Here is a 25085-nt window from a genome sequence, read left to right as displayed (position 1 = left end):
AAAAACATGCATGGCAGGTTAATGGAAGACTCTAAATTGTCCCTAGGTGTGATTGTGAACACGGATGGTTGTTCGTCTATGTGTGCCCTGCGATTGGCCGACAACCAGTTCAGGGTGTACCCTGCCTACTACCCAAAGACAGCTGGGATAGGCTCCAGCACGCCCGCCACCTTTCTGAGGATGAGCGGATTAGAAAGTGGATGGATGGAAATCTGCGAATTCCCAGTTTTTAGTAACAATGAAATATTTCCTGGGAAAAAAAATAGAATGATACTAAAATAGAGCAAAACCATTCACTAATCTTCCATATACTACTCATGAGATCTTAAATCCGAGTCCTATTTGGGCCATAACTCGGTGTCATCAAAAAAAGACTGAGGCACAGAAAGAGAATAAGTGGCATTCTCTTTCCAGCCTTTCTACCCATCAGGTGATCACTTATCATTAGAGAGCTCGCTCAAAAGCTACACACCAACAACTGGGTCATATTTTCAATCCAGTGTGGATCAGAACCTAGTCATCTAAAAAAATCGAACCGAGGTGTATACTTCACTCAGCATCTGCTGTCAGCATAAAGCCGAGTTTGAAGGCAAACATCAAAGCCAGAGGAGCCTCGGAGCAGGAGCACTTGTTATTCTGACGATGTCTGGCAGCTTATCCACCCGCTCGCTTTATCAAATCACCTTGGAAGAATCACCCTCAAAAACGTAGCCGTCCTGGTGGATGTCTTGGTGGGACTGTGCCGTCACCCCTGTGTATTGACGTCTGACTCCGACGATACACTTGATGCTTGTGGATGAGTGTCGGTGCAAGGGAAAGAGATACTGCAGGTAACCTTAACCGCGTCATTCGGAAAAGAACGCAACGCTGTCTGTAGGAGAATAAGAGTCTTTTATGAACCGAGTCACAAAGAAGGTGATCCGCTCGTATCCTGTTTTCAGGTTTTATATTTGGCTCTCTAAAAAAAAGAAATAGAGACAATTTTACAACCGATATGCAATGACCTCGCGTCAATCTGGAATTCCAAGAGGGAACGTCACTCATGCAATCTACCTCGGGACAAAAGATAGCTACAACGTTTCATCATGCGCTTGGATATCACCAGCAAACATGCACCACATGGTAGAGAGAAATGTAAATGGCAATATAATCATGGCTAAATACGCAAAAAATACATAAACGACTCAGTAAATAAATATTAAAAAATAAATAACATTTGCGGTTGTCCTAACAAAAATTCAGTTGGGTTTTATACAAAAAGCAGTGCGCCACATTTTTTTTATTTTTTTTTAAGCTAATTTGAGTTTCCTCTTGGAAATAATGACAATAGACTCCTGTGACTCTCTGTGGCAATAGATGTTTGAATGCATTGTAATATATATTCAACACATTTCCAGATTGGGCGATGGCAAACCTTGACATTGTTTTTGTGCAATGGTCTCCTAGATTTTGTTGCAATTAGGGCCGATAATCTTTTAACAGAAAGTCACTTGGAGGCCTTAACAATTGTTATGTACACAGTCTGGAATTGAATGCTAGACTGTAAAGAACAGGACGGAAAAAAATACATATAAATGCATCCATACAGTAGATGCACAACGTACGCTGTTGACAACGAAAGGCCACTTAGATTCTTGAGGAATCCTGATATCGAATTTCTACCGTAAAATATGCAAAACGTTTGCCAGAGACGGATGAGGCATGTTGATATGATAATGGAGCACGCTTGGCACAGTGAGTTATTTATGACACGAAGGCTATGGATGGAATGAATTGCATATTTTAAATGAAGTCCTCTGTTTTTTTTTGTTTTTTTTTTGTGAGTTTCAAGGGCAATTTGTGTCCCCAAACGTGTGCTTTGTCATCGGTGCGGAATACAAAAGGAAAACGCAAATGATCCCTCCTCAGTCCCCGCGTAGCAATAATTTTAAGTACTGTATGATTTCAAGGTGAGAGTAGGGAGTATGGAATAGGTTTATTTAGCTGTCATCCGAACGAAGATGGCAAAATTTATGACTTTCTATTTCAAAATATCAGACATTCATACCCTTACCCTCTTTATAAAGCACTGAAAGAAGCCCCTAATGCTGAAGAATGCCCACGCAAGTTGTCAAGACAGCAATACAACATGTAGACAGACAGGAAAAAAAGAATGTTTAAAAAAAAAAGGCAGTTTTTGAATGTTAAGTAAAGAATGACTTTGTTTGGAAGTAAAAATGTAAAAAAAGAAAAGAAAACAGTAAGTTGTAAGAATGTGGAGCAATTCAGGAAAAAAACGCTTAAACACGTGTTTGTAAAGTGTGTGCACGCGCGCCGTTGATTAAGAATTGGGCAGGGCAAGACAGAGCGGAGGAGCGAAACAAAGGGCATGGGAAACAATGATCGATAGACTCGATGAAACACAAACAAGAGACTTGTGATGGCTGCAAAAATTACTTGAAGGTCTGGCAGAGACAGCAAAATCCATTGGTTCACAAACAACTCAGAGGCCAGCTGTGTGGAAAACACACTTTCTTGTTTCTGCAGAGCAATTATCAAGACACTCCTCTCCTGCTGACCTGTATCCTCTGGTTTAGAAAAAAAAAGCATGGCCAGACAGATTCTCTTTTAGGAATTACATATAAATTGAGGCAAAATTCTTCAAATAAAGCCCCGCCCACTCGGATTCCTTTTTAGAGGAATTGACTATGCAAGGCCTGGACATTGCTTGAAACATTAAAACATTAACCGACTATCCCAAAAGACAACAACCCACAAACTCACGAGGCTTACGGACAACAAAGAATATGAAACTGCTTGTCCGAGTAGTTGTGAGGAACTATTGAGTTGATGGACTTTTCAACTGCAGTGGTCAATGCAAATCACTGCATAAACCGCGTTCAATGATTTCAATAAGGAAATAAGATTTTCATCGGGGACCTGGATTGCTGTCACTAATCACAGCATTTAAAAAAAAAAAAAATCGCAGCAGAAATTAAGTCCATTCCAAGATACAATACAATACATCTATATTAATATAGTGCTTTCGCAACAGCCGCAGCTGTAACACAGCGCTTTATAAAACAAATATAAAAACAAAAAACAAAACAAAAAAACTCACAACAAGAAGGTGTTTGAGTCACATCGCTGTCGCACTATTACCCTCCAAAACACAAAATGTCTCTTTTGCCTCAGTTCATTGCAAAAGCAGGCAGGATATCAGCACCAACAGTGCAGTATCTGCATGTTCTTTTTGTTTGCAACACATGCATGTTGAAAACATGGACATCAGATTAGGGAAACATCTGTGTACAACTAGCTCCCTCTATTGGAAATTGTTATTTGTTTCCAAAGCCACCACTTCAGTTGGTGTTCAAAACCGCGCTATGATGTAATTTCGGAATCTTGGATCAAATGTGAATGGATGAATGATTATTTGAACATGAAGAAAAACCAAAACAACAAAAGTATAAATGAAAATAATACCAAGGGCAACAAACAAGCAAAATTAGCCCAAGTGCACCTCACAAAATTGTCCATCCTCAAAGGGGAGTGGGAAGAACTCGAGACTTATTAAATTTGAAAATAACATTTGCATTTCATTTTAAATTGATTTATGCTTGATTGGTTATGATAGCCTTTTCAGCATATTATTTGCAATACAGTACTCCAAAATAATTTCTCTTTTACACCCCCACGGAATAATTTGTCACTGACAACACAAAGGCTATTTACTTGCATGTGACAATCAGTATGTTTAAGAGTAACTTTTACATATGCATTACATGCAAACTGGAAACTTTAGAACGACTGACTGAGGTATAAATTCAATTCATCAACCAGGTGACAAAATGATCATTCTGTTTGAGAAGGAGGTTGATTTATTTTGAGTGATTATTAGTTCAAGGTTCCACAAAGATGTTTTGTTTTCCCAAATTTATGCAAATGGTAAGGATGAGTCGCGAATTCTATTCACTGCGGTGGGAAAGCAGAATATGAACACGGATTATGACTGTTGATAGTAACAACTCTTCATCATTTTCCCAGGGCTTCTTAATTTGCAATGAACCATCTTTATTTAAAAAAATGCTTTGCCGCCCTTGATCTCACACTTGCAGTTTTGCAAATTTTATTTCAATAGAGTCATTCTGACAACAAATGGAGAGATTCTGTGGTCTTTATAAGCTATTTAGCCGTGTGCTTTATTATAAAAATGTGACTGTGTCAGAGTTCTATCATACGTAACGTATGCTATGTCGATTATACATATGAATGGTGTACTATATGTCAAGTCCATTTAATTCTGTTTATAGCTCTCAATGCGTGTTGTCCGTTTTTGATTAGTTGTGTTTAATTTCCAATGCAAAGTCCTCAAACAAAGCAGAGCGGTTCTCCCTCTTCAAATATGATCTCTTTTGGGTCTGTTTTTGGCTTTTGTTAGCACTGCTGCATCTTTTTAAAGATGAGCCCGCCTCCCTTGTGTGACCTTCATCCCAGCAGAATTCTACTATGTGACTAAGTTATGTGTTTGGTTTGTGAAAGATGTACTCAAGTGAAAACACAGAGAGTGGAAAAAACGACCAAAGCTCACATGTGCTCTGTCAAAAAAGAACTATGACCTTTGTGGGCTCACAGTTCTGGTCACGCACGTCTTCCAAAAAGTTCCCTCAAACGACTTAAACTCTCTCTCTTTCTCTCTCTCTCTCTCTCTCTCTCTCTCTCTCTCTCAAGCCCCCCCACCCTATCCCGAACTCTGGGTGTCTGACTCTCAAGTCAGTCTTCCTGTCTTCCAGAAATTAAAAAAAACAACAACAACAAAAAACTGACGTTTTCAGAAAAAGAAGAGCTGATTTAAAGCCATAAAGGAACATGGGCATTGGGACTGAGTGGCCAAAGAGAGATGGTCTGGATCTGCAGGCACCTATGGATTTAGACACGCAGTGGACTCCAAAAGAGCCAAATTAACAAAAACTGGCTTTTTTTTTTTTTACTATTCCATAGGAATGAAAACCAGCAATATGCAATGGAACTTTTTACCAGTTTGAAATCAAGGACATGAAAAATTCAACAAGGGACTGAACTGCAATGGATTTGCTATGTATGGCAATCTCTGATCTGCAATAATAATTACTAAATGTCTAAAATGATGAATGATTTTTTGTTTTGGTTTTTTTTTTTGGTTTAACAACTCTGGGGATGCTTCCCTCTCAGTATCAACAGACACAAGCCCTCGATTTACCCTCTCCAGTAACCTGATGTTCCATCACACCTGTGCATATTTCTACAACTCCTATTCCTTTTTTTTTTTTTTTTGGTTTAACAACTCTGGGGATGCCTCCCTCTCAGTATCAACAGACACAAGCCCTCGATTTACCCTCTCCAGTAACCTGATGTTCCATCACACCTGTGCATATTTCTACAACTCCTATTCCTGAATTGAGAGGAGATCTGCTATTCTGGAAAAATATTCAATAAAACATAATATATTTGTATTGTTGTAAGCAGTGCTGTTAGTTTTTTTGTCATTAACACCACACCCTGCCCCCACACCACAAACACACGCACACACACACACACACACACACACACACACACACACACACACACACACACACACACACAAGCACAAATCACAAATCACACAGGCACACACTAAACATGCAATCTTGTCTTTCCGCTTGGCATGAACGTTTTCGTGTCGTACCATGCGTAACATATTCATGTTACCAAACGATGTGCAAATCGTGCATTTGAGAGTAAATTGCAGAAGCGCTGTCGCAATAATAAACAGTCAATTCAAACTAAAGTTTATGCAGCCTACCTGAACTTAAGCAGAGACGTCAGCCATCTTGTGGACTCCATGACTGCAATGTGCATCAACTTCCACAAGGTGGCAGAAAAAACAATGCTCTACTGGTTCAAACTTGAGCAAACCCACAACCCTGATGAACAAGCCGTACAGAGGATGGATGGATGATGGATGGATGGATAGATCGATGGATAACCAACCTACAATGCACGCAAGTTCAAGTCCACATGACAGGAGGGCCTGAGCCAAGATTTGGACGTGACTGTGTGGCAAATGTGTTAAATTGCCAACCACCACTTCACCATGAGGCCAAAGTTCAAAATCATCTGCCTTATTTTCCAAAACAACTCCATATCGTGTGTCACAAAAGTCTCAGTTGTAGATTTCGTATTTCTTCAACAGTACAGCATTGGCGTGTTGAAAGTGGAAATATCAAATTCAACAGTACAGCATTGGCGTGTTGAAAGTGGAAACATAAAATCAAACCTCTGCTTTCAAAATATCTATCTGTAGCCAAGTCAACTGTCTTTTTAAAGAGCCAGGATTAACCCAGAATGTATCAGATGGATGAATAGATGCAATTACAACCAGTTCACAGCCCAGCAGTCGATTAGGCAGTAAAATGTCAGAATGATTACCATGCTAAATGGATAGCTCATGTAGCACGGATTAGACTAATTAACTTACAACTCATATTCATGATCAAGCTGAGCAGCATCCGATCCGGTAGATTACTGTGCATGGGTTCCACATTGACACTGGCTTTCAAAACACATTCCCCTTTCAGATGTCCCTAACTAAGTCAGAGTTGAATTAAAAAATATATATATAATTAGAAAAAATTATAATAATAATAAAAACCACTTTCTCTTTACGACTCTGATCCCTCAAGACAGAGCACCTCAAATCTGAACATTTGTGTAGTTCTACAGTAGCAAGACAAGATATAATTCTCAGTTAAAGTGTGTAAAGCAAAGCCGTCTGAGCTCAGACAGAATACGGCTATTCATAAGGATTAAAGAGTTTGGCCAAATATAGCTCTCAAATTCACAAATTTTCAACAGATGCGAGGAAGAATAAAAAGTTTTTTGGGCACTATGATACATTTAAATTTTTTACTTATGCTGAGCTTTCTGTTTGAGACTCAGATTTAACTTGGTCAGTGTTTTGTTGTATTTATAAGTCCAACACTTACTTGCCACTGTACTTAAGACCCTTTTGCTCCAGTTCAGATCCAGATATAACCTCTGCTACAAAGATTCATTCAGGTGATGAGTCATTGGCAGATGAGGGAATCTTAATTACAAAACCTTTGCCCAGTATTAGCAGAATTTTCTTTGATACTTAAGCTAATTCACGTCATTATTTTGGGACGTTTGTGCTAGGAAATGCTTTGATGTTCAAATTATATGTCAAAGAGGGTGAATCACTTCATGAAAAATTAAATATTCAGCACACATTAATCTTAATAGTGTTAATTGCCACTACAGTAATCAGAATAGCAGCAGCACCCAGACTAGACCTAGAAAAGTCACAACCCTTGAAATAGTAAACAGTCTGAATCATCCGCTTTGTAATGGTTTCAGTTTTTTTCTCTCTAAGTAATTCTGTTCGTCATCATAGTTGTGACAGTTGACAAACAAAATTTTAGCCCGCCTCTGAAGTGTGACTCAGAGAGCGAGTGGGAAAAGTCTAGTCGTCAGTATCAATGTAGACAGAAGAGGCCAAAATTCCAATGCCTTTTTGCCTGTGTTGTGTTTAACTTTGAAATAAATACAAATTGAATGACACAAGTTTGCTGAGGAAATACAAAGTAAATGACAGAAAGGTGGTCTTTCACATGAAGATGTCAAATTAGGTCCCCACTTAAATAAATGATTATTACCTTAAATATCGTCATCCACATATCAAAGATGCCCAAGTCATTTTTTAATATTTGGGGAAAACAAGAAAAAAAGGCAATATTTAGAACACAAGTTGGTATTTTTTTTGATTGACATTGTTAACACAGACTTCAACCAGATTGGTGATCATACAGGGCGAAAGTGAAAATAATGAATAAAAAATACCAAGGTGATTCCTAAAAAAAAGTGTTTGTTTCATTTTTTGTTTGTTTTAAATATAAATATTAAAACACCTGAAAGAAATTCCCCGCCCCGAACCTCGGCCTGCACTGCAGTATCGCGTTTGTGGTGTGGCAAGATTTTCCCGGAAATACTTACGTCATGAAACTGAAGGCGTGCGCGTACCCGCCCACCGGCAACAGAAACTGCCTAAAAGCTCGCTCCCGTTGTCCCCTCCCCATTAAAGGTGCGGCAAAGCAACAGGTGCTCAAGGTGACATCGTCGGCCAAATCAATACCGCCATTGGAAACATTTTATTAACACTTTTTAAGAATAACTGGAACAAATTGTTTTTACATAATTTAAAATAAGACAGGATTACTATTTTTTATTCTTTTACCTTTCGAGTTAGACGAGGTGTGAGATTTTGAACAGGTGGACGTCGCCTCCCCCATTTTTGAAGTCAGGTCGTCGTCGAAGAGCAAGAAGAGAAAATGGCCAACTCCGGTTTGCAGATGTTGGGATTCGTCCTGTCGCTTCTGGGCTTAATTGGCTTGGTAGTGGGCACAATTCTGCCCCAGTGGAAGATGTCGGCCTATGTCGGGGATAACATCATCACAGCAGTGGCTATGTACGAAGGCCTTTGGATGTCTTGTGCCTTCCAAAGCACAGGCCAGATCCAATGCAAAGTCTACGACTCCATCCTCCAGCTCAACAGTAAGTCATACAACTCATTACTGAGTGTTATTCCGCTGGTATTCATACTTAATACACTGTTTTAAAATAAAATACTCTTCCATTCGATGAGACATTTATTGTCTTGGCGAAACTGATTTTATAAGCCAGCTAATTTGACTTAAATGTGACCATACGAGGAACCGGAACAAAAGCAAATGAACCACACCTGTAATGGGGAAGTCACCGACCGAGTCCTTAAGCCACCGTTATACCTGCCCCCTGTTTTTACCACTGTAAACTGCACTCTGGTTCCTGTTGCTCGTCCTAACCGGTTTAGTCACTTATTGACTCTGCTCCCCGACGAAAGAATAAGAACGTCGTTTAAAAAGAAAAAAAGACTAATTCCCCTCACTAATACGAATTGGTGTACTGTACGGGGTCCATGACAAAGCAGAGGAGATTTGAATGTTCAATATTTGTACAGCTTGTTGTCTTGAACCGTATTTCTAAACCCTCTATTCACTACCGCACGCACGCTCGAAATCACTCGCATGCATGCTGTTTTAAAATGGTTCCGAGTCATCTGGTTGGAAAAAAAGACTGGTGGCCTCACTTTGCTGTAGCAGTCAGTTCAAGGAAGTGGCCATGCATGCATGTACAATGTGAAACAAAGTGCATTGAAATTGGCCCCGTTAACTGCGTTTTATGGTTGTTATCTGTCTGACGGTGTTTTAAAAACGGGGGCTAAATGGGTCAGTTATTTTATTGCTCGTCATTGTACCGTTGCAGGGCCTGTTCACCTTAGTTTGCGACATTTTCACAATCTTTACAAATATGTGCACCCACCTTTGATAAACATTGGTCGAGTAAAGTTCGGCTCAGAAATCAAGTGGCGAGTCAATAATGATGTTCAAAAATACCAACTCAAGGAACTAAATGCAGAAACACCGCATGCCTGAATGCACAGAGAGGCTCTTTGTGTACAGAGGTCACAAGCCTAAAATGTTAACCTGTAGCCAGTATGTGAAATTCAGAGTGTCCTCCATGATGCAACCTGAAACCTGGTCAGACCTGTTTGAGTTGCTCATGCACACCTGAGGTCCACCCTCCCCCGCCCCCACTCCAATATGGGTTGGCGGGAGCAAGCAACTGAAGTCCATTTGTTTGCTTGAATACCTTTTCCTGCAGCTGGAACAAAAAAAAATCAAATCCACAAATTATGAAAGGTCATCACAGGGGCTTTGAATTTGACTGTTTTTTTTCTTTTTTTTTTGGGCAACAGGCATTGTGTATATCACTGGATACTCTTAACACCTAAAACAATCGTGTCCTTTTCACTCAGGTGCCCTCCAGGCAACACGCGCACTCATGATTGTGAGCATTATCGTAACGGTGGCCGGCCTGGGCGCAGCCTGCATGTTTTTTTTTTTTTTTGGGCAACAGGCATTGTGTGTATCACTGGATACTCTTAACCCCTAAAACAATCGTGTCCTTTTCACTCAGGTGCCCTCCAGGCAACACGCGCACTCATGATTGTGAGCATTATCGTAACGGTGGCCGGCCTGGGCGCAGCCTGCATGGGGATGAAGTGCACCAACTGTGGCGGAGATGATAAAACACGCAAGTCTCGCATTGCCATGACAGGCGGCATTATCTTACTGATTGGAGGTAAGGGGTTATACGCACAGCCACATGCATGTACACACACATATACAAAACCTTGTTGACTACATTCTTTGGTTACCCACAGCTTTGTGCGCCATTATTGCCTGCTCTTGGTATGCTCACGATATCATCCAAGCCTTCTACAACCCTTTCACTCCAGTCAACACCAAGTGAGTACATGCCAATTCAGGATAATTGTAATTTGGTTTCCTCAGTTCATGTTTAAAATCTAATCATGTGATAATCTGATTGAGAGAAGTGTGTGGGGGAGGGGTCACATACTCTGCTTCCCCTTCATGACTAGTTTGTGTTCTTTTTGAAGGTATGAGTTCGGGTCGGCCATCTTCATTGCCTGGGCTGGAGCCTTCTTGGTTGTTATTGGGGGTGGCATGCTGGCAGCTTCTTGCCCAAGAGGCAAATCTACACCAAAGTACCCCATCTCCAGACCTCCTAGCAGCACCAAGGAGTATGTTTGAGCAAGATGAGAATGAAAGATAATGACTTTAGGAACCCTTTACAAGCAGCATAATTAATCTCGGAACTAGTCAAAAAGACATCCGTATTTTCAAAACTTCAGGGCAATGTTTAAATGTTACTGTAACATTTTTAAAAGTGTGTTAAAGTTGTTAACGACTCAAGAGACCACATCAACATTTACTGTATGAATTTATGCACTCAAATCTTAGATTTGGATAATCTTAATCTTGGGCACACAATTTTTACATGAAGTCCAAAACCCTCTATCCCATTCGGCATGCTTAAAACTAGATGCCATGTTACGCTGTGTACTTGGACCAGTGCTTTATAATGTAGGCGTTAAAGAGAGTAATGAGGACACATCGAGCAGCAAAGATTCAAAACGTTTCACAACTGCCAGGCTGCTTACAAGTCAATCATCTGGCACCTGAGAAGTAAGATTACGAATTTCCTTTGTTTGGGCTTTTTATTTATATGAACAAGAACAATGATTTACGACCACGGTTGACGACTTTAATCAAGTGCCAGAGTGAAGTTATTAATTTCCAATGTTGATTTCTTTCAGCAAGTTTGCCAATCTTATTTGCTCAGTCACAACAGCACATCAGTGTTGCTGTTTAGTGAGATAATTACTGTGTATGTTCATGGCTTTTCACTTGTATTCCTGTTTTTAGGTATGGATGTTGCACTCCTTTTTTTTTTAAAATGCCTTTTTTATTAAAGTTTGTGTTGTACATAAAGTGGAAATAACAAAAACAATTGTCTCTTCACTGTTACTTGACAAAGCCAGCAGCCAAAGCATGAAAACAGCCACAACACACGTGCCTCATATCTTTTTCACAGAACTGATACAAGCTGTGTGTAAAATTAAATATTGTAATACAGGTACTGGGATATTTAGTTAGTTTTGCAGAACTGCAACAGCATTTCACCATTAATCAACCATAAAACATTGAAAATCTGTTTCAGAATAAGGAAGGGAATAACTATTTGATCACCACAACTTTAACAGATGAAACGTGCACAACCAGGAAAAAGTTTGTGGTATGAAACTCAACCATCATGACTCAGGAATTAGTGTGGACCAAATCAACAAAAACAAAATTTTAGACAGGATGAGGAAAAAAGGGCAGGAGGATATATGTCGAGTAGGTTATGTATAATTGTGCACAAATGGAAGAACAAAACATCCCATGGGGATGTGTATGACCTTTGGACTGCAATTATTAGTGAATCATTTATCTTAAGAAATGTTGAATTGGTAGCATCTGTAGTATAAATGTTTTAATTTATTCTTACTCATTTTCCGTCTAGCAGTTTCCAGTTAAGAGGCAGCCTTCTGACTGCATCACATCAAGAGCAACGGTCGATAGATTTGATTTTACTGCCACCTCGTGGTACAAAAAATTTACGACAGCTATCCGTTCGACTGCGTATAAACTGGACGAAATATGCCTCGGTAAAATATAGCCAGTTGACAGCGTGTTTCAAGTCTAAAAAGAGGGTCACTATCGTGGAACATTTTTAGCTCATTCGACTCAACGATCACATGCTGAATTTGTCGTTTTGTGTATTGGGATTATAAGAAACGACTCAACGCTGATTTGCTTTTCCATTTAGTCCTATATTTTAGAACCGCAAGACGCCTTTAAATTATATATATATATATTTAATGACTATTGTTCCTGCTATTCTGGACATTCCACGTGGAATGCATATGTAGGCTCAGGGAACTTTGCCTTGTCATTCATTAAATGTAGGCCATATCCCAGAATGCACCCGATTTATGAATTATTCACGACAGAACGTTCAAAGAAAAAAAGTCGACAGATGAAATAACACATTGCTGAAAATGACATTTGTCATGCTTATACATATTTTGTGACTGACACTGTTCTGTTTTCTGTTATCAACTGCATGTTAGTATCACTAATTACAATATATGTAAAGTGTTTTGTTGCAGCTGTAGCTCTTGTGAAATGCACTAAACCGATAAAGTTGCATAAAACTAGTTTTAACACCCACAGGCATTTTTAATTGTCTCAATAAAATCAGCAGTTGACAGAAACCCATAATTAGCCAACCAACTTTATTGAGAATCTGGAATGGCCTTCACTTCAACTGGCCTTGTGCATACCTTTCAAACCGTTGAAATACAAGTGGCGCAAACGCTGTCAAATGACTAAAATGCATCAAAATACATGTACAAGGCAACATCATTTGCTGAAGTGTGTTTTCCTTTGAGAGAGACTGAAACTGTGTTGCTAAAGAAGGGCCAGAAAGAAACAAAGACAACTTAAGCTACAAATCCAAAATCAAAACACAAGACCTTACAAAAATCACATTTCCAAACAACCACAATTCGTCTGTGAGCCAACATCAAGGTAGACTAACTTTTACATTTTGTTACACTGCATGTTATTGTTCTTCCGCATATTCAACTCCTTGGTATCACAGCTTCTGGTGTCAATCTACAGGGTGTTATATTTACATTTCTGGACGGTCGGTCACAAGCCAGTCCCTGATGACTTATTCATTAATTCCAGTATGTTTGCGCAAAAGGTGGGAGTGAAAACGTGTAACCTCTTAATAATCGATGACACTTAATGAGAGAGAACAAGGGTTGAGGCACAGAGGGATTTTGGGTACGATTTAAAAAAAAAAAAAAAAAAAAGACTAAAAGTGGAGTTTATTTTGGGTCCACAACAGTTTGTCTCCACTTCCAGAGCTCAGCAACAACCTGAGGATGGACACAAAACAACCAAAATACTAATCAAGTCGACTTAAGACGCCGTATTAACAATGATTATTTACATGCCGGCGACGCATACCTTAGCATCAGAGACTCTAAAAGAATTCTTCACAAAGTTCTCAAATTTGGCCTGGACTTTGGGCAGCGTTACTCCCTAAAACAGAGCCAAAATGACTTACAGGACCAAGACATTGGCTGAAGGCATTATAGAAAATTGAGCAAATAAATAAACAAACATCAGAGTGACATCACCAACCTTCTTCACTGCTTCAGTCATCTTTGCTTGGATTTCAGGAAGTGGCAGAGTTATTTAAAGGGTCGTTGGGGATTTTGGTGATTTTGGTGATTTTCCCACTTTTTGTTTGGGGGTCTTCACCTTTACAGAGCGATGGATGACAATTAAGTGATGAATTGAGCTTTCCTGTAAATTTGCTCATCTTGCTGAATTTGGTTGAATTTCAAAGGATTCAACAATATGAATGACCGCATAGATGTAGGAAAAGGTATACTCTATGCTAATGAGGCTAAGTGGCAATTCCTTTTTTTTTCCCTTGAGAAAAATTAAAGACTAAACACCAGTTACCTGCTTTGGGGTGGGAGGATTGGCTTTTGGGCTCTTGCCGTTCTGAGCGGATTTTCGTACGGGCTTGGCCTGTTGAATGCAGAATCATTGGACAACTGTAACATCAGACCTCGCTCAAATATTCTAAATGTTCACCTTAACAGGGGTTTCTTCCTCCTCCTCGTCGTCGTCATCATCTTCATCATCATCATCGCTAAGCAAAAAAAACAAAAAAAGTCCTCATGAAAATATGGCACATGCAAAAGCTTGTTTGAATGTCCCCCAAAAGCCTTATTTTTCCATTTTATAATGCAATTTAAACTCCACTCAAAGAGAAAGTTTGTAATGCAATGCAAAAATGATGAATACGCACTCGTCATCATCGTCGTCGTCATCGTCTTCATCCATATGAACGTCCATCTTCATTTTTTTCTGCACAGTGTTCAATGCGAATGAGAGCCCGTTTCATTAAAGCGTCAAAGCACAGAACATAAAAAAAAAAAAAAATCCATTGTATAGGACGGAGTGAAAATAATCAAGCCAGCCGAGTCCACACAACAGTAGTGCGTAGCATAGTCGTTAATGTCATCATAAACAAACCTGAGACTTGGAAGCAGGAGAGGCGGCAGGTCTTTTCTTGGAAACTTTGACATCTTCTTCTTCTTCCTCCTCCTCCTCTTCACCATCATCATCATCATCATCATCATCACGCAACCGATTGTAATCCATTGCTGCAGCGGGAATTCAGAAGAGTTGAAGAAATAACGTGCTTGTGGTATTTGATGAAACACAAATTTTTTTTTTCAGAGCATGTACAAACACACTTACAGACAAGATACTGCCCACTGATATGGATGGGACCGGCGCCACACTTCAGACGGAGAACTGCGGGCGGTGGAATGGAGAAACCTCCAAGGGACACCTGAGAAAAATGTCACAATCAGAAAATAGACAAAGAAAAAAGAACAACTTCAATCTTGTGTTTGCAATTAAATGAAAGTTCCAAGTCAGGACATCCTTTCAGCTGTTTCGGATAGTCGCTACGCACATCCCATTATCGCCACGTTGTGATTCAATTATATAGAAGTTCTAAGGAAATTTTAATGTTCAAACATCATCTTTGAAAACCTATTTCAATAAATGCTTGCGTGTTTCATGTGCTGGCTCAAGTCTCATTAAACACGGAACCCGTCCTAGGGTGGAAACTCACACTTGGCAGGGTGGAAGGCTTCAGAGAAGCCAGTGTCGCTGTCACCTTCTCACCATCACAGTCTTTTCCTTCCACCTCCACAAGGTGAAGCTCATCTTTTGTAGCCGGGTCAGTACATGCCTGAAAAGATCAAAATTCAGCTCAGTTTCGAACTTTAAATCAACCGTTGTCTTTTAGAAAACCCGCAATTATGTTATAAGCAAATGTATGCATGGTTACCATCCGCAGATCCAGCAGATGCTCAAAGCCATCGTCGTCAGGACAGAACTTCACTTCCTTTCCAGATTCAAGCACACAACCTAACGAAGCAAAGCTCATATGAATCAAGACACAAAGAACCCATTTCAACCTTCATTTAAATACAGTATAAAGAAATTCCGGTTCGGTATATCAGTGATCCTCGCTGGACAGGTTGCTAATGGTCGTTATCAAGATACAGGATTTTATGGTTGCAAAAAGCTTAATTTTAACTAGTTTACATAGCGGGGGTAAAAAAGTGATCATGCAACACAAACTTGCATGTTCAGTGTGCACTTCTGTAACCGTTTTTCCATATTTTATGGATAACAAATGATTACTAGACAAGTATTTAAATTGTAACAGATGCATTTGGTGTTTTTTTGTGAATATCTCAAGACTGTAAAAACTGGTGTTTCTTTTCTCTGGCCTTCGTTCGTTCAATAAAAAGAAAACCTGGCGTGAACACGTGGGGGCGCCACAGTACCAACGTGGATATTTCCACATGGCCTGGCCTTAACCTTTACCGATGAGGAAACATTCCATCCAATATGAAAACGAATTTGGGAAAGTAAAGTATCCTCACTCAGTAAACATACTTAAAAATACCGTACAAACTAAATCGGCAAGAGGAACAGAATTAATATACGACACTGCAAGCACAGTCTTTGTGTTGAGTACATAGACCACTACGAAACGTATAAAGACAACATCAACGTCGTCACCGGGTTATTGAATGTTTACATCAGACGGTGGGGGAAAGTTATACTACGAAATGGCGAAACATCAACGTACAGGAAAATTTAAGAGGGAGGTGGGCACCGTGGTCCACATGTGAGAGCCGACGTTGAGGCTGCTAGCCTGCTACTTAGCCTGCCTTATCACCATCGAAAACAACCAATTTAACTCATCGACACAAAAGCAATAATGCAGGCCGAATTGTTATAGGACGATATCAAGAAGGGGCTAAATACAAGTCAAGAGATGACACGTTTTAATATGAATATTTCTCGTGGAAATAAGGGAGACGCCATGCTTGGGGGCCAAACACGTGTGTAGCAGCATTGGACCAGTGTGACAAACGTACACACTCACCTATTTGGACAAAACGTGTTAGCTCAACATATTATCATTTCACGATATACAATGATGCGTAAGAAAGCGAAGTTTTTTTTTTCATTTTCCTTTATGTCTCCCACTATTGCACGAAGAGAACACACACGACATTTTTCGCATTTACATCAATGAAAGTGACTTACCGTAAATAAACATTTGCGGTGGCACTGTTTCATCGTCTAAAACCTTTAAACCGTTCATTTTGTAAAATTAGGAGACAGTAACGATGCAACTGCAAGAAACTGATAAGTGGGGGGAAATTGATGCTGCAGAGACGCGACGCTTCTGCAAGAGTGAGCTAACTGACGTGTAACTCCACCTCCTTCCTCGCTTCTTCTTTTGCTGTTTGCGGCGGTTTGTGGACTAAATCAGCGCCTTACCGCCACCCACAGATCTGTATTAATTACTGCGATGGTTTAATTCGTTCAACTTGTTTAGATTCTCAACACTTCTTTAATTTTGACAGGATAAATAAGAAGTACACAAAGACAGCTTTGAATCCACTGTGCTCAATCGTGCATTCATAAATACATAGATCATTAAAATACATCACAAATACACAGGATCAACGCTAAATGGGAACATAACTGTGAAGGGAACAAAAGCCATGTGGTATTTTAAACATTTTGTTCGAAATAATTGACTGAAAAGTGGGCCGTGCAATATTTTCGACCACTTGACTGTCAGTGCAGCCAATTTATTCCAGAAGTTCCCAGAATTTCGGAATGATCCAATGTTGACCGAAATGACCCATGATGATAAATTTGGTACGCCCATCCATCCATCCATTTTCCGATCCGCTTTATCCTCACGCGGGGGTGCTGGAGCCTATCCCAGCCGTCTTCGGGCAGTAGGTGGGGTGACACCCTGGACCGGTTGCCAGCCAATCGCAGCGCACACAAAGACGAACAACCATCGGCACTCACACTCACACGTAGGGACAATTTAGAGTGTTCAATCAGCCTGCCGTGCATGTTTTTGCAATGTGGGAGGAAACCGGACTACCCGGAGAAAAACCCACGCAGGCCCGGGGCGAACATGCAAACACCACACAGGAAGGCCAGAGCCGGGATCCACCCCACGACCTCTGCACTGTGAGGTCGACGCGCTAATCACTGGACCACCGGGTCACCCAATTTAGTATGTCTTTTCGTTTTTTTATTCATTTTGAAACAAACTTTTGAAATAAAACACATTACATTTAAGAATTTGCATTTTTATTTGTATGGCTTAGAAATTTATTTGTGACAATCAGACAAATCAATTGCAAAGTAAGACCTGAGGCTAGGATATCCCACTGATACTGTACATGAAGGAGCAAAAAGCTGCATTGCCTGTAAAAACAACCATGATTAATATTTCAGTGCTCCACCCACTATGGCCTGTGCATTTCCAATGACAGTTGCATTTTTAACACCACAACAGACTAAAATTGCGGGCAAGTGGAGAAATCACCATATTCGATGTTTGCATTGTTTACATTTTTGAAACACACTAAAATCAGCGATGGAAAAAATATAGTATTTCAAGAATGTAATTCTCATATAGACATTGAGACCAGCATGTAAAAAAAAAAAGAACAACGAACGCGACCCTTAGGCCCAAATACTCTTCCCAAGACAGTTTCGCTTTACACTGCAAGCTTTACATTGACACACACAAAGCGTACAACAGATTCGCCAAGCACATTACAGCCAGAGATAAGCAAAGAATGAAACATTTAACAAACAATCGGACAAATATTTGCAGATAAACCCAGATCTTTTGGAGAATCATACATACATTTTGAGAGCATCTTTAGCCAACAGTAATAAATAAGCCTAAGCAATTACTCATGTCATTTTCTTTGACTGGCCCAACTGAAAAACGCAAGACCGTTGTACTTCCATGCCTTTCTCAGGGGTTACTTCGGGACACCCAAAACGCTGCAACAAGAATTCCAGTCCATTACTAACATCCAAGTCTTTGCGGGGAACATGTCTGCACTCAGTTCACAGCTTGATACGATGGCCAGAGAACAGACTGGAGCCACTGCTCTAATGCATCAACACATATTAACTGACGAATAGCCCTCTGATTTTGAGTATGGCAAAATCATCCCGTCCTGCCCTACATCACATTCTCAAAAAGCTGCATTGATTTCATCATGATTTCATCCTGTGAGGAGAGAGAGAAAACAAATGACCATTGTGAAGGAATGAAATGCAATACTGTACATCGATATGTAACAGTCATCCACAACATTGGCGTAACTGGAACTTAAGAAGGGAAATTATTTTTTTCTTTGGGTCCTAGTTTACAGTGGCGTAGACGTCTATTGCATCATACTGAGAGGCATCAATGTTAATACCAACAACCTCATTCATTTTTACACAGTATACAGTATATTATGATTCTGTGACAGTGTCAATTCACTCGAAGTTTACTGCATATGAATTTTGGACATACAGCTCTTGTCATGAAGTCAAATGGGTGTACGACTATAAAAGAAAAGAAAATCCCCAGTGGGAAAACACATACCTCCTGGCAGGCTATTACAAATTCCTCTAAAGTCACCACTCCATCTTTATTTTTGTCCATTTTCTGTGGCAAAAATACATAATGTTGGTCAGTAAACATAAGAAAGCTTGTGCTCACACTTACACCTAGGGACAATTTAATGCGCTCCATTAACCTGCCATGCCTATTTTTGGAATGTGGGAGGAAACCGGAGTACCCGGAGAAAATCCATGCAGGCACGGGGAAAGCATGCAAACTCCATACAAGAAGGGCGGAGCCGGAACTGAACTCTGGGCCTCTGCACTGTGGCGCGGACATGCTAATTTGCCGACCACCGTACCGCCTTTAATAAAGCCATAATGAGAAAAACTATTCGCTTCAGTATATAAAATAAAAGCTCTGTTTAAAAACTACCGACGCAGAGTATCCTGATGATCCTGGAGACTTTCCTCCTTTCCAACTGTCTCATCTTGGCTCTTGTGTCTCCATTTTTATACTATCTTGCTTGCTATATTTTTTTTCTGCTCTCTAGTTTTTGATCTACCACTGCTGACTATTGAAATTGTCCAATATGAACTCTTCTCCTCGGAAATTGATTGCTGAACTCACTTGAAAAAAAGCATCCACATGCTGCTGTGGCACATCTCCCTTCATCGCAGGGTGAGTGTACTTTCCCATCATGTCGTAAATGGCCTTCACAATCTCTGTCATTTCCTAAAAGAAAAAAACGATGCAGAGGTTGACTTTGAATCACAGGAACTGAATTTTTCCTTCCTCAATCACTGATAAGATGAATCGTGTATTTCCTTTTTTAAACATAAATAAATGGGGAGGGGGGGTGTTCTCAATATTATGTTTATAAGTGAAATAATCCACAAACGTCCACAAAATTTATGTCCATATATTTTTGGTGACTCCAAAAGCATTTTTTTTCTTGGACTATTTTCGTTGCAAAAACGTGCGGTGACAACAGTTGATGTTGCTGTCACCCATTGGACAAAGCACTGACCCTTTGTTGAGTGACTACTCTGTTTCAACGATATTTCTTTGTCCAAGACGTGACAAAATTATACCTAAATCCAACACAAATGGCTCCTGCAACAATGTAGACAAGACACCAGACAGTTGAGCACTTTGACACTGGTTCTCCATTCCATGAAAAAAAGAAAAACAACTCAAAAAGATTCAAAGATCTTGTACAGAACTTATAGTAACCCTGCCCCAAAAATGCAAACACTTTCAATGAAGTCTCTTTCATCTCTTATGTTGCCTAAAATTAAAATGCTGTGGGAAACATACCGACATCAGACAAATGGAGAGGAAAAAAATCATGTTGGTTGGTAAACCACTGCATAGGGGAAAGACTTGGGATTTTTGTTGGTCTTTCGAACACCTAGATAAGGACAAAGAGTAATTTATAGTACCTATACAAGTGATCAATCTGATCACCCCCAGAATGTGGCCATGCCGTATAAAATTTGCACCACCTGTGTGATATCGAATCTCTCGAAGCAGCCTGACCTGGACTCCATGACATGTCATAACACATCACCCATGAAGAGGCTCGCTCCCCCCTGCCCTGACCTGCTGTCATCCCAATGGTGATATGATCGAGGTATTAAAATAAAAATACCTGTCAGGACTATATAACACAGCAAGGTCACTCTAGGGAAGGACACAGACTAGCTAACAACATATAACTCTGTAGTAGATACTTTGCCTTTTCCATTGAGGAGCCATGTGAGTTTGTCCATGGAAAGAAAATAGACACACTGAAGAATAGATTAGACCAGTGTTGCTTCGTCATTTTTCGGGGCAGTTGCTGAAGGCGAACCTATTTGTTGCTAAAAGTTGCCAAATATCACTTTGTACGATAGAAAGTTATAAATAGATTGCATAGAGCCATTCCTCAAACTGACCAGCCATCCAACCCCTCCAACACACACACACACACACACACACACACACACACACACACACACAAAAGATGAGACATTTGTTAACTAACGGTACATTAGTTTGTTCCACATCACGCATTTTTATTTAAACTGCCCTATGAGCACAAAGTTGTACAAAACTCACCTCCCTATTTATGTAGCCATCTCTGTTAATGTCATAAAGGTGAAACGTCCATTCAAGTTTTTCCCTCAAGGTTCCCCTCAGCAGGATAGACAAGCCCATCACAAAGTCCTGACAAGCGAAAGGACAAAATGTCACCGCATCCATGGGACATCCTAGTAACTTATCTTGTGCCCCATAAAGTTGCATCTCTTTTGCGGCCGTTACCTTAAACTTTATGGAGCCGTTGTTAGTCGTGTCAAAAGCATTAAAAAGATAATGCGCGTACATGCTTGCGTCTGCAACACAAGAAACAAAACCACGTGAGATTTTGAAATACACGAGCGACGACGCAAAAATTTACCTCCGTGGGGAAAAAACTGGGCGTATATGTGTTTAAATGTCTCCTCGTTTACGATTCCGCTTGGACATTCCTGTAAAACAAAACAACATAAAAAAAAAAAAAAAGTAAAACAACTGCTTTAAAGACGTACGGAAGCCTCTGAATTTGTGGACGTAAGATGTGATTACATTCTTGAAACCACGATAGAGGATCTGGAGCTCCTGCTTGCAGAAGTTAGTTTGGGATTCCAGTTGTTCGAGAGCCTCTGGCCTGTGACACACCGTCGTCATCTCCAGCTCATCATCGGTTTTATCTGCAGAGAATAACGGCAAGCGTTGACGGCAATCCAGGACGAACTGTCTCCATTTTATGCATTGAAGAAATTCTAGAACCGTGGAAATTATAATACATGTTCCAGATATGGCCCGGTGAACACACTTTAAATCTGATTTGGCTGCAGAAGAGAATGCTTATTGAGTGGGGGGAAAAAATACCATGCAGTCAAACTGCATGAACTTGACAAATTTGATTCCCTCTTCAGAGTTGAGGGAATTGTATTAAGGGTAACAAGGTTCTCAGTGTCTGCTGTACTGTTGTGAAAGACGGCGGTTAATATTATGAAGACGAGATGGCTCAGGCCTGCCTGTGGGTAAATGTCAGTGGACGTCTCCAGCGGGGAAAAAAAACAACAACATCTCGACATCCATCAGCCGTATTATTCACACGGAAATACATTTACAAACCCGAACAAATATCCAGAGGAAAGAAACTACATTAAGTGTTATTTGCGGCCTCTTTCTTTGTGTTTTACACATAGAGCGATGAGAGAATAATACTATTTGGGTTGCAGCGGAATATTTTGGGCAAGCAACAATCAAAACACAAACAAAATAATCCTTTTCCAATATGTTTGTGAAAAAAAAAAAACACTTTAGTGTTTGACTTGACCAAAGATGATTGCCTTGCATTCATTTTAGCGGTTAAATGTTATGCTTGATTTGCGTATTCCCTTTGCTCAGTAATTCACCCGTGCGAACACAACCGTGTGATTAGAAAATAAAAAATGGTGAAAATTGAAATTGGCAGGTGTCGATAAAATGAGGGTGACACGGAGTGTGAGGAAAACGCAGCTTGAAGGTCGTGTGACAAGCCGTCTCTTGACGTCAGAAGCATGATGAGTTATTTTCTGTCAAACCGCCTGGAGGATTTATCTTGAAATAACTTCCTTTGCCAAAAGCCAAAATTGAAAAAAAAAAAATCATAATCACCATTTCTTGTCGAGAGAGTCTGCTCACATTCACAAAGCAGCATGTCCCCCCCGAGCACATGCTCGATAATTAGAGATGTGTGAGGTGGTGCTCGCGGCCCAGAAGAAACGACATCACTTGTGAATGACAACAGCGTACGTTGACACAAACAATCATGTCGTTTGTGTCAACATGCGCTGTTGTCCGAGTGTTTGTCCGAGTGCCGGCTGCTCCCATTGGTCCAGCTACGAGGTCTGCTAATGTTATCTTCTGACTGCCGCCACTTGTAAACCACATGAAACAGGTGGACAACCATCCATTGAGGCAAACCCAGCAAGAAAAAGGATTCTTTATCTACGTTACATCTTTTGCCAATAGAATAGCAATTCAATTTTAAGAAATAGATGCGATTGTGTCGGTGCAAAGATAATGCTTCACACTTTCATTGTTACAATCAGAAAGGTAGTAAAGTACAAAAGTATGCCTCTATGGTGTATAAAGTGTTCTCATGACAGTTTAGTAGATCATCACACCAACCCCCCCCACCCCACCCCCCCCCCAAAAAAACACAAATCATGTGTATAATTTCAATATTCTGTTCTACTTATCCTCTCTGGGTTCACTTGTGTGAGCCTCTCCCAGCTGAGTTTGGGCGAGAGGTGGCGTACACCCTGACCCTGACCCTTAACTCTCTGCATTACTTTCGATCTTGTAAAATTGCATAATATAGTAGTGTCGAACTGCATTCCGTGAATATTGACGATTGAGTTGATCTCCGGAGTACAGCGTGCGTAATTCGAATGCGACACAACTGCAAACGACCATCACAATAATACAAATGAATTCAAGAAGTTCCTTTTTTTTTTTTTTTTTACCTATGCATTGACGTCATCAAACAAAATCTTAGTCATCGCATCCATGGCTCATAGGAAAATGACTTCATTGTTGGCGGAGTGTTGTCTGAACACTTTTGTATTTTTCAAATGCATGTTTCACAATAAACTCTATTCGTACCATTCCATCTCTTCGGCGTAAGCAAACATACTGCATGTGTCAGATTCAAATCACCGTTGTCAGTGAGCATCCTAACATCTCTTTCTGGTACACAGCTCCAAATGTATCATTCATCCTGATTCCTGACAGATTGTTGTTCACTCTCTCATGCCCCTTCAACCCAGTCTCCATGACAACAGGCTTCTCATGCATGACGATGGGAGAGAGGTAAGATATGTGAGCTGGGTGTTAATTCACATGCAGCGCTTGTTTCTCTCTTTCGCTACCTTTTAAGTGGAGGAGCCCATGAGTACACTTGCCCCTCACCCCCGTGCACATATTTAAGGGTCAGTGACAGTGATTTTGCTCTCTACTTATCTACGAGGACAGCCTACTTGACGGCACACTGTCATCTCTCTCTCTCGTAACCATGGCACATGAGATACGACTCTCATGACAGTATCAACAAGAGTGGCTCGTCATGGAGTTGCTCTATTCTGTTCATTTGACTGAACATTGATCATTGTTCTGATTTTCCTGTACAAGGAACAGGGTGCTATTAGCATATCTCCTATGTAAATATATTTGGTTGATTATCACTGCATCCAGTAAATCGACAAAACTGTTGCGGTGTTGTTTTTGTATTTTCACAGAAATAGAGTATCCACACGCACACACACATGCACAGAAAGACAATGAATGTGTTCATTATTATTGATCTATTCAGTCAGCACATGTTGCGTCTTGTGCGGCAAAAAAACAAGAGCGCGACTTCCATAAATTTCCCTCCCCTCTTACTTTAGTTTGGACTAATGTTGACATACCTCTTGGCGGTCTTCTCTGCTTGGTTTGCATGGTCAAAGTTCCCACCACTGCACCCATGTTGCCACAGTGGTAACCAGCCTGGCCAACCACAGCCCAGATTTGTAGTCCTTTTATTTCTGGGACTCACTCGTTGCCTCCTTTCACAGCAATGGATCTTAGAGGGGATTTCCTCTCGCAGGTTTTCTCTGAGAGTCGATTCTCCCTGGCGTGATGATTCCCTTGGATTTCTGAGCTCATTCTCAAAGACGCACATGAGCTGCTCCTGCCTTCCAGCACCACTCCCTCTTTTCTGTGGCTCCCTCCGCTCTATCCTCCCCTCTTTCCAGTTCCCTGCCTCCTCGTGGTCTAATGTTGTTGTGGCATGCTGCTATACTAACGCAGTACTCACAAATAACACCGCTGGTAAGTGAATGGCAGCGGGTGAACGACAGCTGAAGCCGATACAGATGAATGTTCAGGGCTGGTCATCGTGAACTGTCCGACTATCCGTATGTGTGCACGAGAATGACTGCAGACACCGTCAGCCATGGAATTCGTTTTGTACAAAATAAGTCCATTTTGTTTTGGTGCTG

The 25085-nt window shown here is 40.5% G+C and overlaps 3 protein-coding genes and 2 long non-coding RNA genes across 5 annotated transcripts in view; 1 reads left to right on the top strand and 4 right to left on the bottom strand.

The window, feature by feature from the left end:
* Nucleotides 1-6045, bottom strand: part of LOC109508961 (uncharacterized) — a 34673-nt gene extending 28628 nt beyond the window's left edge. Inside the window, exon 1 of the long non-coding RNA XR_002166827.1 lies at nucleotides 5801-6045. This is a non-coding gene — a long non-coding RNA (uncharacterized LOC109508961). The remainder of the gene's footprint in view (nucleotides 1-5800) is intronic.
* Nucleotides 4060-5537, bottom strand: LOC109508968 (uncharacterized). The gene is made up of 2 exons (XR_002166829.1): nucleotides 5384-5537; nucleotides 4060-5248 (listed from the first exon to the last, which is right to left on the bottom strand). It is a non-coding gene; the product is annotated as an uncharacterized LOC109508968 (long non-coding RNA).
* A 2035-nt stretch (nucleotides 6046-8080) lies between the features above and the next one.
* Nucleotides 8081-11427, top strand: cldn7b (claudin 7b). Its single transcript, XM_019858893.1, has 4 exons — nucleotides 8081-8568; nucleotides 10033-10197; nucleotides 10280-10364; nucleotides 10517-11427. Exons 1-4 carry the CDS (start codon nucleotides 8346-8348, stop codon nucleotides 10668-10670), a joined length of 627 nt encoding a protein of 208 aa, XP_019714452.1. The 5' UTR covers nucleotides 8081-8345; the 3' UTR covers nucleotides 10671-11427.
* A 1314-nt stretch (nucleotides 11428-12741) lies between these two features.
* npm1a (nucleophosmin 1a) lies at nucleotides 12742-16863 on the bottom strand. Its single transcript, XM_019858879.1, has 11 exons — nucleotides 16692-16863; nucleotides 15415-15494; nucleotides 15196-15315; nucleotides 14814-14907; nucleotides 14586-14716; nucleotides 14359-14417; nucleotides 14142-14199; nucleotides 14007-14075; nucleotides 13680-13799; nucleotides 13503-13577; nucleotides 12742-13411 (listed from the first exon to the last, which is right to left on the bottom strand). Exons 1-9 carry the CDS (start codon nucleotides 16747-16749, stop codon nucleotides 13734-13736), a joined length of 735 nt encoding a protein of 244 aa, XP_019714438.1. The 5' UTR covers nucleotides 16750-16863; the 3' UTR covers nucleotides 12742-13411; nucleotides 13503-13577; nucleotides 13680-13733.
* An 885-nt stretch (nucleotides 16864-17748) lies between these two features.
* Nucleotides 17749-24852, bottom strand: kcnip1b (Kv channel interacting protein 1 b). Its single transcript, XM_019858567.1, has 8 exons — nucleotides 24513-24852; nucleotides 21637-21761; nucleotides 21470-21539; nucleotides 21334-21404; nucleotides 21130-21237; nucleotides 19657-19761; nucleotides 19069-19131; nucleotides 17749-18705 (listed from the first exon to the last, which is right to left on the bottom strand). Exons 1-8 carry the CDS (start codon nucleotides 24568-24570, stop codon nucleotides 18658-18660), a joined length of 648 nt encoding a protein of 215 aa, XP_019714126.1. The 5' UTR covers nucleotides 24571-24852; the 3' UTR covers nucleotides 17749-18657.
* Between the last annotated feature and the right edge of the window lie 233 nt (nucleotides 24853-25085).

This window comes from Hippocampus comes, unplaced genomic scaffold (genome assembly GCF_001891065.2).
Source record: "Hippocampus comes isolate QL1 unplaced genomic scaffold, H_comes_QL1_v1.1 scaffold66, whole genome shotgun sequence".
Taxonomy (NCBI): Eukaryota; Metazoa; Chordata; class Actinopteri; order Syngnathiformes; family Syngnathidae; genus Hippocampus; species Hippocampus comes.
The sequence above is the reverse complement of the archived record's forward strand: the minus strand, read 5'-3'. Positions and strand labels throughout refer to the sequence as shown.